The sequence below is a fragment of the Stegodyphus dumicola genome, chromosome 2 (genome assembly GCF_044657685.1).
Source record: "Stegodyphus dumicola isolate Sdum_Otavi_A_Nest chromosome 2, ASM4465768v1".
Classification (NCBI taxonomy): Eukaryota; Metazoa; Arthropoda; class Arachnida; order Araneae; family Eresidae; genus Stegodyphus; species Stegodyphus dumicola.
In genome coordinates this window covers 19,838,319-19,853,136 of record NC_140769.1, presented here as the reverse complement: position 1 = coordinate 19,853,136, position 14,818 = coordinate 19,838,319, and the positions used below count along the sequence as shown (strand labels likewise).

The 14,818-nt window shown below is 33.3% G+C and overlaps 2 protein-coding genes across 5 annotated transcripts in view; one reads left to right on the top strand and one right to left on the bottom strand.

Moving 5' to 3' along the window:
- The window catches only part of Crag (DENN domain-containing protein Crag), a 171,639-nt gene extending 164,521 nt beyond the window's left edge, over positions 1-7,118 (bottom strand). The window contains exons 1-2 of one of the 3 annotated variants that reach the window (XM_085810501.1): positions 7,026-7,118; positions 421-557 (exon numbers count right to left, since the gene is read on the bottom strand). The gene's annotated coding sequence lies outside the window, so the exon portion shown is untranslated. Of the gene's footprint in view, positions 1-420; positions 558-6,263; positions 7,002-7,025 lie in introns of those variants that run through there. The other 2 variants (XM_085810502.1, XM_085810503.1) reach the window with 2 other exon arrangements.
- A 2,164-nt stretch (positions 7,119-9,282) lies between these two features.
- Positions 9,283-14,818, top strand: part of LOC118191715 (uncharacterized) — a 40,437-nt gene continuing 34,901 nt past the window's right edge. For both annotated transcript variants that reach the window (XR_004758651.2, XM_085810500.1), the window contains exon 1: positions 9,283-9,441. Coding sequence is in view for 1 of the 2 variants with exons in the window: in XM_085810500.1 (XP_085666626.1) it covers positions 9,413-9,441 (29 nt within the window). In the remaining variant the exon portion in view is untranslated. The remainder of the gene's footprint in view (positions 9,442-14,818) is intronic.

Sequence of the window (14,818 nt, the reverse complement as noted above, 5' to 3'; positions counted from 1 at the left end):
GCTGAATATTTCTTTTCATTTCCTCCAAGTCGAGTGAAACCGTGATAAAACAAATCGTACTGACAAATTCTGCTTTGCCAGAGTTTTCTCGGGATAATAATTAACTGCAATATATACGAACCCGGGATAACTCAGGATAATCAGGCAAGCAGTTAACAAATTGTTAAAATTTAGTTATAGGACAATAATTTAAATATAATCACATTATGAGCACACAAAATACTATGATAGGACGAAATGGGAAAGAATTAGATAAAATATGAAATAGTCTTAAAACATAATGCTCTTTATTACAGTAACCATAAAAAAAATCTTGATTTTATAGAAAAATTAGGCAGATTCCTAAAAAATTGCGTATTCCAAAATAAATAAAAGAATCCAAATCATTATGAAAATAAAATTATAGAAAAAATACTTCACTCTTTAATCAAATTCTGGCAGCTTTCAGATAACTGGCTCTTGGCAATTTGTTGACATCTCAGAAGAGAGTACATGTGCACCAGATTATTGTAAACCTGACAAGGGTTACAACCCTGTAACCCACTCAGAGAATTTTCCTGAAGGACAAAAAGGGATATTTTCTGTTTACATAGGTATAGGGAACGTTACGGTAAGACAAAATAAAAGTTGGAAAATCATAATTAGTTCATATTTTTGCAAATCGTTATTGAGTGTTAATTTCAGTTGAAAAAATAAAGCTCTATTCTGTTTACGGAACATTATGGTAAGACAAAATGAAAGTTGGAAAATTGCAAATCATGTTTTCGCAAATCGTTATCGGGAGTTCATTTCAATTGAAAAAAATAAAGCTCTATTCTTTTTATTCTACCTTTCCTAGTCTATTTATTTCTACCTTTTGTAAAATAAGGTAGTTGCATGACAAAAAAAAAAAAAAAAAATCGCATATCATAATTAGTTCATATTATCGTAAATCGTTATCGGGAGTTAATTGCAATTGAAAAAATAAAGCTCTATTATATTTATTTCTACCTTTTGTAAAATAAAATACCTGCATGACGTTTCCTACCTCAGATGCTAATTTTATGTAGGGAGGAAGGACTGGAAAGGTACTAACAAAATAAGCTGATTTGATTGAAGTGCCAATTTTGTAACATGTAACTTTTAAATATTGCAAGGCTCTGTCTGCTTTAATAAGGCTGCCTATTTTATTTCACACATTTATACCTGCAGTTAATTTGTATTTGAATTTGTGAATAATTCATAAAATGCTGGTGAACAAAACCTGCATCTAACAAAACCTGCACATAAGAATTGGCTTTAATAAAATAAGTAGCATCAAAGTCTAATAATTTATGCTAATTGCTCTAAAAACCCCATAACTTTCTTCAAAACAGCACTTCAGTTATTAATTGTGTTAACAATGCAGTTGTTCTACATTTTTATACATAGTGCTGTTACTTTCATTCCTTGGTTCAAAAAAGTGAATGGAATTATATATTTTGAAAATTAGTTTGCAGCAATAATTAATCTTTTACTCGTATACAATTAAATTTTTATAATTTAAATTAGCTTTATACGAATGAGAAAATTAGTTAAAATTCTTATGAAATGTATATAATATGTAATTATAATCATAATCATATATAATATGAAAAACACATTCTTTATTACTCAATATTTTTAAACAAGTGCATTTTTAGCCACTGGTTCTTTTTAACTAAAATTCATATGCATTGTTTTGTATGCAAAATAAATAGGTATTCTTCTGTTATCAGGAAGAGATTTAGAATTATGTATATATGGATGTATGTATGTATGCATGTGTATGTGCATACATGCATATATATATATATATATATACACATATGTACATTTCTGATTACTGGGAATCTGACATCAGAACTTTCATTAGTTGCACCTATCACATAACTTCAGAGATATAACTGTATTATATTTTAGTATTCTTGTATTAAATATTTTTCAAAACATAAAATAATGAACATCAAACTGATCAACCCACACAATACAAATACCAAAACTTCACTATAAAACATTATTTGGATCCAGTGGCGGCTCGTGGCTAAAATTAGTGGGGGTTCTGTTCCAAAAAAATTTGTCTAAAAGGACTAGATTATTTAAATAATGACAAAGCACACGAGGGCTATCTGCCTAAAGGGATGGATGCCTTCATGCAAGACTTTCTAAGGGAAACTGGCTCGTATACACATTACACATGGGTAAAACCACGAAAACGCCCATGCAGCCAACCCGTTAGCGGGATTCGAATCTCGGACCGAACTAGCAGTGCTCAGCGTCTTTACCGCTCGGCCGCTGGTGGGCACAATTGTCTGAAAGGAAACAAACATGTATAGAAAGAAAATTTATTTTGAAACTACATGAAATCTTACAAGAAAAATATTAAACATTTCCTAATTACTTTAACCAAAATTGTTACAGTTCAATCTTTGTTTATTCATTTAAAAATGAAATCCATTCTTCTTGTTTTAATTTCCTCGAAAAGATCAATAATTTTCTCCTTGATCTCTGGATGAGAACTGAGGAAATTTTTCTTTATTGAAAGCAATGCAAGCGCATTTAATCTTTCTGAATTCCTAGTGCTTCTTAGAAAATTTTTCATTCTTTTCAATGTTGAAAAGCAGCATTCTGCCTCTGATGTAGCCATGAGAACTCGTAAGAGAATTTTTATCTGTTTCGTAATTTCACTAAGAACATATCTAGATTATTTTTGAAGATAAATTTCAGTAGCTCAATTAATTTGCAGTATTCATGGATATCAGACCCACAACAGAATACTTTTAGTTCCGTTTAAAGCTTTTCTTTGTAAATCATTGGATATGCTTCAGTGGTCAGTACTACTTTTTCTGTAGAATGTTCATTCCTAAAACTTGCAAAGCATTTCTTGTTTAAAAACTGCTAAGTGTTTAGTGGTAGAATATCTGTGCATTATATCAATACATAGTATAAAGTCACATATTTCCTTAGCTTCTGCATTCAGTCTCTTTGAAAAATTCTCACAGTATTTTGAGTTTCTTAATTCTAAAATAGCAGTTTTGAAATATGTTATATATTCCTTAACTTTAAACACACTAATTTCTCTGGATTGCATTTAGTTGTATATTATTTCAACATGAGGTATCTGATAAAAAAAACTCTAAGCAAAACTTGAAATTATCATCATTTAGATATTTTAAAATTCCTGTTGCTTTTGCAATAGTTTGATCTGCATTTGACGTTGACTGAATTTCAGTAAGGCAATTTTTTAAAGGTTGAAAATTTTCATCAACTCTGTTTATGGTTCGTATGGTGAAGTTTCACCTTGTGGAGGAATACCACACGCGCAGAGTAAAAAGAAATCACGTTTCCAACAACATGCCAGAATTTCGGCACTGCAAGAACGACAGTGCTCTTCTTTCTACTCGGCTCGCGTGCTGCTTTTCTGTGTGCGCACGCGCAGAGCAGCCAAACACCACGTCGCTGGAACTGTGAAGCGCGCAGTTCCAAACAAAGAATTTCGTACCTTTTTCACAAAGTAGGGGATAGCTACTGACGTTAAGCTTAAGGATTATGTATTGTAAAAGTATAAAGAAAGAATTAAAGACTAAAAGGCACACTATATTAAATATTAAAAATAATAATAAGTGGAAATAGGGATGCTGCAGTTCCACAGTACTTATCACGAGCCGTCACTGTTTGGATATCAGCTAACACAGTTACAGGCCACCCATAAATACAGTCAAAAGTCGTTAATCCGGACTCGTCGGGACTTCGGCGATTCCAGTTTATAGATCATCAGTTTAAATCTGGTAAGATGGCATGCAGAAATTACAAAATTAAAAATATGAAACCATAATTTATGAAATAAAGAACAATTATGATCTAAAAGGTATCAAAATTTACAAAAAAAAGCTTAATATTTATTTGTTTACTTTATTAAACATTTCTTTCAATGTAAGTTGTTTAAGTAGCTTCATTTCATGTGACAATACTTTCTCTTTAATTCTATTAAACAAACATAATTTCTTGTTTAGTTACAAAGTTCCGCTGTTCAAGTCCTATAATTGCTGTGCTGAGAATACCGACTAATTTGTCAATCGAAATGTTTTCGTTTTCAATAACCTCTCTGTCACTTTCTTCACTATCGGAAGCGAATTATACTGACAAGGAACTTGATTTAAATCATATCAAAGACGGAGTACATCGAGATGAAATACTACATTTAGTAAGGAATTATAAGCCAAATAAAATAAAAACATCTGCCCTGAAGATAAGGATAGTGCTGACAGATCAACTTCCAATTCATAGCACGCCATGGCATTTCTCCCCCCCCCTGCCGCAGAGCAGCGTGAAATTGATAAACAGATTTTGGATTTCAAAACATACTTTCGCTTTGTAGATCCTTTACATATTAGTATATATATATCGGAAATTCTATTTGACATAATCGAAAGTTCAAGCTTACTTTTATAAAATTGCTCTAACAGTCTGCAAAAAATAATAAGCCGGATCCAATTTGAAGATTACGGAACAACGCAATCTGCAACATTAACTGAATTAGATAATTTTAGCTTAGCTTATACCGTCCGTTATACATTAAACACGCACACGTAAACGTATTATGCGCTTGCGCACAGGCAAATTCACAGCCGTAAAGATCTTACGCGCACGCGTAAACACCTATGCGCAAGCGTCAACGCGACGCCTGCGCAGAAAGTTTGTAGCTTTGAGGTCCGGATTATAGATCATTCCGGATTATGGGTGTCCGAATTAACGACTTTTGACTGTATTTCAAAAGAACTCAGTATTTAATAATATAATTTTATGCATGAGGAATTTAAACACTAAAAATTAATTTTTTCCCCAAATAATCACCACTAAACATGGTTTAACAATGTTGGTAAAAGTATAGTTTAGGGTACCCCTTGGCGAAACTTGGCGATTTTTGGTGGTACATGGATACTGATTTTGTGCAATTCTTTGACTCGTTATTTTGGCTTGCGAAGCGTACACAAAGCCAAAATAACAAGATGAACAATTGCATAAACTTGGTATCCATGTACACATCGACTTATTTTCACTTAAAAAAAAACCCCGAATTGCACAAAAATGCCATTGCGCATTCCTTTGACTTTATCCATGTACACGTCGACCTATTTTCACTTTAAAAAAGATCCCCGAATTGCACAAAAATGGCAATGTGCGCTCTTTTAACTTTATCCATGTACACGTCGAACTATTTTCACTTTAAAAAAATCCCAGAATTGCACAAACTTGCATTGTGCACTCCCTTTACTTTGTCCATGTACACATTGATATATTTTCACTTAAAAAGTCAAAGGAGCACAAAGTCTACAATATAGGCAAACAAAAAATACATAATCTCAATAAAATACATTTTAAACCAAACAATAAAATAATATAAAAAAGGAAAAACATGTTATACATTTTTCAAACCAGGTACTCTTTCTGACAGAACGCTTCACATAGTGACCATCTGAGCCTTTCTTCCTACAAACCCATTCAAATCCATCTAAACAGTTTTAACACACACCACAAAAACGCTTATAAAACATACCGTGATTCAAAATTTTTTAGAAACATGTAGCTGATTATGGCACAGTAGGGTTTCCATAACATTCAACTACTCAGGCTACCATAAATGAAACAACTTGGCGATAAATCAAACACCAACTTCGCCATAATACAAAGAGTCTACTCTACCCACAATGTTTTAAGAAACAAAAAAACACCCTTTTTTCACTTTGATTCAGTAATATTTATTAAATTCAGAAACTAAAAAAAAAAAAAACTTAAGTTTATGTAACTAAACATATAAATTCAAATTACATAAAAAAAACCACTTATACAAAATGAAATTAACATGCATGCTCATTCATAAATGAATATTAACATAAAATAGTAAGAAAACAGTGGCAAAAGCTTCAGAATCTAAAATTTCGATTAAATTTTTTGAACGTCATATTTGACAATACGCAGTACAAATAAAGCTCTTAATATGTTACCAATAATATTCACACAGAAAAAGTACATTAGTTAGTTATAAAAGAAACAGGACAAGACAACAGCTTTAAAATTGCAATTTAAAAATTTCAAAAAGCTCAAGTAGAAAAGTGTCATACAATTTATATACAATACCATTTAATTAAGATTTGCATAAAAAAGGATCTACGCAAATACTGTAAAAAATTATTACTGAAAGATGACATGAAAAGATAAAGATGACAAACAAAGAATTTTTAAATTCAATAACTCTGTATACTTACATTTTAGGAATTTGATTTTCAAATATATTCTCGAAAAATATGTAGATCAATCTGAATCGAAGCAAAGAACATCTTATACTATCATTTGACTCAGCAAATATTAAGTTATTATTTGACCGTGTAAATATATTTTAAATTTAATGTGATTAATAGTGATAATACATTAATTTTCAAGAAATAATTATGTATAAGTAACTGTAAAATCAACTAAACGCACAATTTATATGTAATAAATTTATTACACACCTTCACTCAAACACTCCTTGAGGAATAAAATCGAGAGGAGAAACAATGCGTTAAGGAAGTTACAAACCGTATGTAAACAAAAGTAAATGCCAGAACAATGCATTCATGATAAATACACACCTACATTTATAGGAGGAAAATGTAAGATTTGATAGGAAAAAGCAGAAACAGACATAACATTAGAAATATTAAATGCTATACAAAGAAGCTCATTATAACAGAGCAAGTCAGCTCGTTTTACAAGAGATTATAAAGAAAAGTTACTAGATTTAAAAAAAAAAAAAAAAAAAGAGAGAAAAGGAAAAAAAAACTATCTGAAACTACTGTGAAAATATTCTTGCCCGACTGTCACCTATTTAATCAATTTTTTCAGCAGACGAAACATTTGAATTAAAATATATAACGGTTGGAAAGAGCTGAAATGCCTAATGTGCAACGTTTTTAAGAATGACATACTCAATAATTTTTAAGTCAAGTGTTTCATCCACGATAAATCATATCAAACGGGTTACTCACCCGTCTCTTCACACATATATTTACATAGCTGTTAAATTTCAGAGTAACTGTAAATAAAAGTCGCCATTAATGACAATTATCGTAGCGCCATCTGTCTGAATAGTTAGCATTTTTGCAACAAAATAAATTCAAAATTGCCTAACAAAAGATTATCTAAAATTTTTCAAACGAGGAAAAAAATACTATAGCTTATTTTACATATTCTTCCGAGGACAAGAGTACGAACTACTTTTCCTGACCAATATTATGAAGGGAACGGAGCAATTATCAACCATGCCGACAAAAACACCGCTTGTTTTTGCGTCATTCTCTTCAATGAAACACAGTACGATATTTCAACAGAAATCCAAAAATTGCTCTAGTATATAAACTACTACATCATAGACTGACATGTCTTAAAATAAAATATGCTTTATTGTGTTTCAGAAGCATTTTGCACGAAATAATACTTTTTCCTTTCGTATGTCCCACAACTCTAAAGGCCCTTCTACACGTAGCGATTTCCTCGGCCGACAATATCTGAGATAGCTCGCCTGTCCACACATATAACGATTTTCTCGCAGGATCAAGGACATACAAGTTACGGAGTTCTTAGGCATTAACGCCTTTACCTCTACATTATCAAAAGAGGGGGATTTCTAACACGGTAAAAATTTGATAAGCCGAAAAAAGCTTTATGAATAAATGCCTTCAAACTGAGAAAAAAGGAAAAAACTCAGAAGGCTAATTTTGCACCAAAATAGCTTAGATAGGGGCAGTCATCATTTACAAAAATTTAGACTAGGAATAGTAAAATGGTGTTTTCTTGAAGCTTGATCATTCGTTGCGAGCGTCAACTATGCGGAGACCGAAGAACCTATAGGGGAAAAGTCAATGACCTTACACTACGAGTGCTTCTAAGGATGAATTGGGAGGGGGGATGCGCTAACGTTTCGAAAAAGTTGTAGTGTCAGTGTTCAGCTCACAGGGGAGAAGGAGCACCTTTCGCCCGCTATTCTTTCGGTATTTAAAGCTAAATGATTGACACCTCTTAGGATTTGCAGCATAATCAGGGTTGAGAACCGATCTCGGTCTCTTCCTGGATGAGGCGACTGCAGGATCATAAACACGTAGCATATGTAGCACAGGATACGCAACATGTTGAATATTTTTGAAAAAGTTATCCGAAAGTCGCTGTGTAAAGCGATTGATGGTGATAAGTTTGAGGTCATTATGAATTTCTTTGTTCCTTATATACCACGGAGCTTTAAGTATTTGCCGAAGCATTCTAGATTAGAAAATGTGGTCATTTTTTCTGTTAGTCAGCACTGAGGGGCCCCAAATAGGGCATGGGCTGATTACTTGACTAAAGGCTGATCCAGAGGGAGCCTTAACTGAGATCTGGAGCAGCCTTAACTTGATCTATCCGAAATAAGGCTCCTTATCTCCTCCGAAATAAGGTCTAGAGGAGTCTTAATCCGAAAGGATGGATCTTTTTTCCTAGCTTCGAAAAAAGTTAGAGATAAGGTAGGTCGCGACCAGTTAAGAATAAGGTACGAGTAGGACGCATTATTAGGTAAACACTTTAGTAATAGTAGGTGCACCACTCATCATCACAGCGATAATGTTTGGGCTTTTGGTATTAAACATAATAATTTATGATATAAACTTAATATCCTTAAAGGAGCCAAGTTGGAGCAACCAAGGCTGTTCTCCGAAACTTATCCCTCGTATTCTTATTGATAGAAACAAATTTTGCGCAAGCATGGTCCGTTTGAATAATAGCATCGAAGATTTTATATAAGCGGAAAACAAAAATCGCCCAACTATAGTAGATAGTAAAAAAAATATATGTATCTATCTCCTTTCTTAATGCCCTTTTATACGTGTTCAAAACTCCTATGTTCTCCGAACCTTATCCCTCGTATTCTTATTGATAGAAACAAATTTTGCGCAATCATGGTCCGTTTGAATAATAGCATCGAAGATTTTATATAAGCGGAAAACAAAAATCGCCCAACTATAGTAGATAGTAAAAAAAATATATGTATCTATCTCCTTTCTTAATGCCCTTTTATACGTGTTCAAAACTCCTATTTTCAAATATTTGTTTTTCAGACTAATCTTTGAAGTTCAGTTTTTCATTCAGGTAGGAATGCTTAGAAAACTAAAATAAAAGAAGAAACTTTTTCTGGATTACCTAAATACCTTTCATTATGGTTAATTTGATTTTTTTCCCTTGCGGGGGGGATTTAACCTTTTGAAATTTGAGATTAGCAAAATTTGATGACTAACAACGTCAGCACTCTTAATTCTCAACTCTACATTATTATTTATCTATTGTTTTTTAATTCTCTTCTGAGGAGAATTTCTGCACGCTTAATTTCTTAAAACTTGTTCTTTTCAACATGACATACTGGCGTCAAGCAGGAATAACGTAAGATTTTATTTTTAAGTATATACCTTGTCAACTTATTAATATATACTGGGATTCTTCTTTCTTATAAATTAATTTCGACACTTAAGGTCACCCTGACCATTTAATATTCACGGTATCCCGCATACATTTTAATACTATATTTCATAATTTTCATTAATTACGTGTTTTTATGTTATGAAGACTCCAAATTCGAATTCACTTTCTGTAATTAATTCTGAGTTTATTTAACTGCAATTAATACATAATCGATTTCGACATTCCTGTACTGCTAGTTGTCCATGTAAGCATAATCCATTTTATGTGCTAAACTTTTATTGTTTCAACTCTCTAAAACAGTTAGAAATGGGAAAATGTCAAGAGTAGGGAAGGGAGTAATAATTTTTAGAATGCTGTTTAGGTAGTAATTAGGGTAGTACTATACTTGTCAGTACAGTATTGTTCAAAATACTGTGTCAGTGATTACTATTTGAAGGTATGGTTCCATCATATAGTAATCATTGACAAGGTATATATGTTTAAAATCTATTCCAATAAAATGTTTTAGTTTTAAGATTTTTTTGTTGGGCACTAATGTAGAATTGATGCCCCTTTGATTAGCGACAAATTTTGTTCAGTTTTTGCGATGAAACCCCATTTCTGGTTACCACAATAGTGTTAACTTTGTTTTAGCTTCCTGACGTTTTTTAAGTGAAAATAGAGTGATTTGTACATGAGCAAAGCAGTGCTCAATCCCTAGTTTGTGCAATTCTCTGATTTATTTTATTTTATTTATTTATTTATTTTAAGTGAAAATAGATCAGTGTGTACATGGACACTGAGTTTGTGCAATTCTTTGACTTCTTATTTTGTTTTTTTGTAGCGGACATTATGAAATTGTGTCTTCCTGGTGCCAATCTTGGCGTCAAAAAAGGGGGGGGGCACCATATTGTAAATTTTTACCTTTTGTTGTGTTTGCATAGTTTAATAAAATTATGGGCATCTAAATAACCACAAAAACAACAAGGGCCATTTTAATAATTAAACCAGTACTAGGCATATTTGCTAAACTAAAGAAAGGGAATCCTGTTTACATATTTGTTAAATTTGATGTTATTATCCAAAATGCACTTAACAAAAAGGGGTAAAAGAATATTTACGGGTACCCTTTGGTGAAAATTGGCGATTTTTGGTGGTACATGGATACCAAGTTTGTGTAATTCTTTGACTTTATCCATGCACATGTTGACCTATTTTCACTTGACAAAAATCATCAGAGAATTGCACAAACTTGGCATTGCACACTCCCTTGACTTTGTACACATCCATATATTTTCACTTAAAATTCAAACGAGCACCCAATTCTAGGTAAAAGTATATTTACGGAACATTCAACTACTCAGGTTGCCATAAATGAAACAACTTTGCGATAATACAAGTGGTACCCTCCAGTCTTCTATAACCCAAAAAGAAAGCCTGTATGAAGTAACTAATAGAGTAGCCCTAAATAGAAGGAAATTATCTTGTGCTCATCAAAAACAAGATCAGAATTATCAGCAAGATTTCCCATATCAAGCTGTTATGTACACTGCACAAAGAAAGATGGGACAGTTTTATGTCTTCTGTTCTACTGAGCCGATTAACAAAATTCAACTTGTGTTTTTCATGTCTCAAAAGTGTGACTTGGGATATATACAGTACAGAGATCCGGATATGTGATTGTTTCGGGTATTATATTGTCAGTTTAAAGCTAGTAAGATGGCACATAGCAGTTATAAAATCAAAAATATGAAATTGTGTTTTGTGAAATAATGAACCATATATGATCTAAATGGCATCAAAATTTATCCTTAGTATTTATTTATTTGTTTTATTAAACATTTCTTTCTATGTAAGTTGTTTAAGTTGCTTCATTTTATATGTTAATATTTTCTCTTTAATTCTATAAACAGACATATTTCTTGTTCAGTTACAAAGTTTCATTGTTTAAGTCCTGTAATTGCTGTGTCAAGCATTCTAAGTTGTCAGTTGAAATTTTTTCATTTTCAAAAACCTCTCTGTCACTTTCTTCACTATCGGCAGTGGTACGAGGCGTATTCGGAAACTAAGTACCGTTTTGAAAAAAAAAAAAAAAAAAAAATAGTAAAACAATTTTTTTGAATCCAATTTTATTTTTACATGAAAATACATGTCTTAAACTATTTTTCAACATAGTTTCCGCCAATGATCAAACACTTGTCATAGCGGGTGACCAATTTTTGTATACCATCGTCAAAGAAACTTCCCGCCAGTTTCGATAACCACGACTCCACAGCATTTTTCATGTCATCATCAGATCCAAAGCACTTGCCACCAAGCTCGCGCTTCATGTGCAGGAACAAGTGATAGTCGGACGGCGCCAAGTCCGGGTTGTACGGCGGGTGATCGAACTGCTCCCAATGAAACTGTCGAATTAATGATTGAGTGACACCAGCAGTATGGGGACGAGCATTGTCATGGAGCAACACAATTCCTTTACTGAGCAATCCTCTTCGTTTGTTTTGAATGGCACGCCTTAGTTTTGTTAAAGTCTCACAATATTGTGCCGCATTAATGGTTTCACCTCTGGGAAGAAATTCAGTAAGCAAAACGCCTTTCCTATCCCAGAAGACAGTGCACATGATTTTTTGTGATGGCATTTGTCACTTTGAACTTTTGTTTTTTCGGAGAATGAGTGTGTCTCCACTCCATCGATAGTTGTTTCGATTCGGGTGTGAAATGACACCCAAGTTTCATCACCTGTCACAATTTGGTTTAAAAAGTTTTCTCCCTCATCACTGTACTGCGTGAGAAATGTCAGGGCACTACCAAGTCGCTTTGTTTTGTGAACATCAGTGAGCATTTTTGGAACCCATCGGGAACACAGTTTGCGATAATTCAAGCAGTCAGACACAATTTCGAACAAAACACTATGTGAAATTTGTGGAAATGCCTCTGAAAGAGTTGTCATTGTGAAGCGTCTGTTCTCATGAATTGCTTCATCAACTTTCCTTACCAAATCATCAGTGACAACAGAAGGCCGACCACTCCGAGCCTCCGCATAGACATTTGTTCGACCTGCATTAAACATTCTTACCCACTTTCTCACCATTCCATCACTTATTGCCGTAAACTTCTGTCATTGATGATAAATTTCGGCCGGTTTAACATTCCTCGTGTTCAAAAAATTAATCACGGCGCGAATCTCACAGTCAGCGGAAGAACTAATTGTCTTAAACATTTTGAATGTACACAGCAAACTGAAAACACAACATAGAGCAACCAAAATGGCGACAATTGAAAGTCAGTGAACAAGAAAGACTAGTGCGCAGGCGCGGGACGCCTACCACAGCGCTGCGACGGCACTAGAATGAAACGGTACTTAGTTTCCGAATACGCTACGTATTTTCTGGATCTAGAACCATCCTACAGATTTCCCCGTTTGTTAATTCATTTATGATTGGGGTTTCATTGCAATAATAAATTTCTTTTATATCATCTTCATTTATTACTGCTTCTTTACGTTGCTTTACAAAATCCATTAATTGGAAAATTTCTCCTTTGGTTTGCAATATCCAAAAACCTTCAAATTTGCAGCTAACATCTTCATCATCCTACTATGAAATATGGTAGTTGGCCATAAATTATGCCAAGCACTTTTTAAAGTATCTGGAGACATATCCTCCTGCAGTCTTGCGATGCTCCACATAGCAGATTTTATGCTAAAATATTCTTGAATCTTGCTATTATTCAAGACATTTAGCAGGGATTTTAAAAATGCTACTTTATATTTGCATTTTAGCACACACACTGAATTTTCACTAATTGAAGTATGAGCGGAAGAGTTATTATACATTCACGGCAATTTTTGCATCATTAGGTAAACCAACCGAATTCAAATGTTGCCGAGCCTCGGGTATGAGCTTGTGTCATCCATGTTGTTTTATTTGCATGATATACGAGTATAATGAGGAAAATCTTTACTCCTTTAAATGCTTGAGGTTGTATATTTTTACCAATTATGAAAAGTTTGCACTTGTGCAGTACTGCAGCATATACGCATGCTAAAAAATTCTTAGTCTCTCTTTGGAATCCTTGACGTCAGTTAGAGCCTTTTCTGTAGAGGTTGCAAAGTGTTTTGCAGCCAGAAAAGACCAGTTTCACCAGGTTTTCCACTATTAATGAGTTAAATGAATTCATCTGCAAATAGTTCAGCAGCTTCAGTATGAGCTGAAGCTTTTTCATCTGAAATTTTTAATTGCCTTTTACCATGGCAATTTTTAAATTTGGTTAACCAACCTATCAAATATGTACATTCATTTTTATTTCCTTGTGTGAAGTAAAAAGGAAGTATTGCAATCGCGAAAAGTTTCAGGCAGCATATTTCAACGAAAATTTTTTTGACCTCTTTCGAATGCAATTTAGCGATGTATTTGCATGACATCTGTATGTAACGACAGAATAAAAGACTCTTTTCCTCCAAAAAAATTATAAAACTGCTTTAAAATGAATTCTGAAGAGAATTTTTCGGGGCGTCTGTACAAACGTATCTCACATAACTCAAAAACGAGTAGCCTCAGAACGTTGAAATTTTGTATATAGGACTGCTATAACATGTAGATGTGCACCTTATAATTTGGTTGCAATTGGTCGCACCAAGCATATATAAATATATATATGTATCCACTCTCTTACCCGGCTCAGTGTTATCAGTTTCTTTGCTCTTATATGTTTGTAAATTGTAAATTTTTTGCTTTAAAAATTATTGACTTATGTTGTTCTTATCTTCTAAAGTTGTTTAAGTGCCGCTAAGCCTAATAATTTTTTTGATGGCGGCCGTTGCTTGTTTATATTTGAAACAGCAGGACAATGGATTTGTTGCCAATCTAGAGAAACTTAGCTTCGCAACAACGAAGATAACGCCTTCATTTATTATTGTGAATTAAATCATGCTTAATCCCGTCTGGAATTTTTTCGAGGAAATAAGTGTTTTTCATTTTACTTCGTAATTTTTAATACAGATATTTTGAGTTTTTATGTATTTTTGCCTTGTCGCGAAGTAAGAACTGAATTAATTGAATGAGAAATACTCAATTGTCTGTGAAAAACTGTTTCTAGTTAATCTTTGGAGTATGGTAACAGGTAGTTTGGCGACATTTTGGTGAAGCGATAAAGGTTACTAGCTAGGACTTTAGCAGTGTACATGGATAAAGTCAAGAGTGTACGCAATGCCATTTTTGTGCAATTCTGGGATTTTTTTTTAAGTGAAAATAGGTCAACGTGTACATAGGTACCGTGTGTGTGCAATTCTTAAAAAAACGGCAAGCAGTTTGCGATTCTGCACTTTCTCCCCATTCCGCACCTAATCTTCGTCATGATT